Here is a 2,182-nt window from a genome sequence, read left to right on the forward strand (position 1 = left end):
GACTCCAATTCTTCATCAAAAAGTGGAGGAACGTGCTTCTTGACACATAAAGTAATAGAGTGGGAATTCATCAATGACTGAGCTCCTTGGTGCGGGAGCTACTGGGAACGATTGGTCCGGTCAATTGAAAAAATGGCGTTGGCAGGCGTGCTGGGTCGAAGCAGGACAGAAGCAGAGAAACTATGTACAGGCTTCTGCCGAAATCAAAGCCACTTGTGTGTACCACCAATTAAATAATCGATGTCGACGAATAATCGACTGTTTTGATGATTCACGTTCGATTGGTCAAGGAAGACAATCGCGTATGAGCAGCTAGAATGGCGTTTGAGGGAATCGAAAATACCGTCTACTAAAATTGAAGAACAATTTTCTCGTCATTGCGTTCGCAACCTTGTGGTCCATGACCCGAAGCAGGGTAATTGCATCGAAACAGGAAGCTTCGGATAGCTTGCAGTAGGTCTTCCGGATGAGCTAACAGTGGATCGAGGTTCCAAGGAATCAGGAAGAGTTTGGTACATCCTGTGGCAACGAGAGTCGACACTCTCACCTTCACTTACCAGAAAGTGTTGTGCCGTCGACGTACATTGACTAAGAAATTTGATGAGACGCCGTCGACCACTTGGACAGTGGCTGGTTTCGATAGAATATTTGGAAGATTTACTATGGATCACTTTTCATCGGGCCTGTATTCAGGTTCACATGGAAGACAATGACATGATTGATGTGTACGTCTTCGCGGAGGCATCTGAGAAGGAATAAGAATGGATGGTCTACCTCCGTCTGGTTCTCAAGGATGATCGAACTGAGGTTTGTTTCATCGCGACTGAATCAAGGCTGGCTCTGATAAAAGGTCTGAGCTTACCACGGCTGGAACTCATGGCGGCTCTGGTGCGCTCACGGTTGATCATCTATGCGAAAAGGGAACTGGCGATGAGCATTCCACACAGTGACCGATGCTTTGAAAGCGCGTTTCAAATCAACAATGGCTAACGACGAACGACGATGGAAGCTGTTCGTAGCCAACAGAGTAAAGGAGATTCATGATCTCCCCCAACTGTTGGAGACGCTGTACTATGAAAGACAGTCCACCAGACTTGGTCAGCAGGGGCTACCCGTTGCACACGCTTCTTGCGTACATCGTGTGGTGGCCAGAGCTGGACCTCAATGGCATTCTGGGCCAAGCAGAGACCGAAAGCCTCAGATGAACATCACTGCTGCCTATAATCACGTCGTTGAGGCGGAACATGGAGGACGTCATCGACCCAACACGTTACAGCAACTTTGAGAAACTTCTGCGACTCAACACATTTTACCTCTGTTTTATCCACTACGCGCAGGCACCACCTGAGCAGCGGAAAACAGCCCTTGAACTGACAGATGTGGAAGTGAATGCGGCAGAGAAAAAGTGGATAAAGCATGTGGCAAGGGAGACCAGGGAAGTCTCATGATGAGAGTGGTCTGGCAGTTCATCCCGTTCCTCGACGAAGACGGCATGATGAGGTTCACTGGTCGCCTCCAACGATCAAACCTGCCGAAAGAAACCAACCAACCAATACTGCTTTCGCCTGACTGTTGCGACGGCACGTAAACGTCATATTAGATCCTTCATCACCAAATGCACGCCTGCGTGAAGCATGCTTCAGTTGCGGCGAAACAGCGATTCTAGATCAGTTGTGGCGCAAGTGGTGTCAAGGACCAAGGAAGTGAACCGCCGCTGTGTGATCTGCTAACGTTCAGCAGTAGCTCCGTTCGATCCAAAAATGAGTGACCTGCTGGCAAAGAGAATTACACTAGTTGGCCTTTTTGTATACGTTAGAATAAACAACAAATGCAAATTCTGTTAGTGCTTATTGCTTTTTTTCACCATTTAGTTACCATACCATTATTTATTACGTGTTATTTCAGCTTTGCACTGAACCTGAACTTCATATTCACTTGGCAATGCAAAATGGAATATATCATTGTTAAGAGTATTTTGTAAATATTACTACATTATAATTGAAAATTTAACCAAATTTTGGGCTGTTCAATAAAAATAATATGCAATTAGTTTTCATTATTGATAATCAGGAATGGTGCTTCGCCGCATATCGATTGCAGTTTACAGTTCTACACTACCACTGTTCTACTTTACAATGCAACAGACATAAAGGCAGCCGTTGACAATTCCCAACTTCAGGTT

General features: G+C 45.7%; 2 protein-coding genes across 2 annotated transcripts; both read left to right on the forward strand.

The window, feature by feature from the left end:
- Positions 1-73: 73 nt before the first annotated feature.
- Tsp_10387 (conserved hypothetical protein) lies at positions 74-588 on the forward strand. The gene is made up of 3 exons (XM_003372777.1): positions 74-302; positions 362-415; positions 455-588. Exons 1-3 carry the CDS (start codon positions 74-76, stop codon positions 586-588), a joined length of 417 nt encoding a protein of 138 aa, XP_003372825.1.
- Positions 589-982: 394 nt separating this feature from the next.
- Positions 983-1,981, forward strand: Tsp_10388 (hypothetical protein). Its single transcript, XM_003372778.1, has 2 exons — positions 983-1,269; positions 1,906-1,981. The coding sequence occupies exons 1-2, from the start codon at positions 983-985 to the stop codon at positions 1,979-1,981; spliced, it is 363 nt and encodes a 120-aa protein (XP_003372826.1).
- The last annotated feature ends 201 nt before the right edge of the window (positions 1,982-2,182 follow it).

The sequence above is a fragment of the Trichinella spiralis genome (assembly GCF_000181795.1).
Source record: "Trichinella spiralis strain ISS 195 chromosome Unknown Scfld8, whole genome shotgun sequence".
Lineage (NCBI taxonomy): Eukaryota > Metazoa > Nematoda > Enoplea > Trichinellida > Trichinellidae > Trichinella > Trichinella spiralis.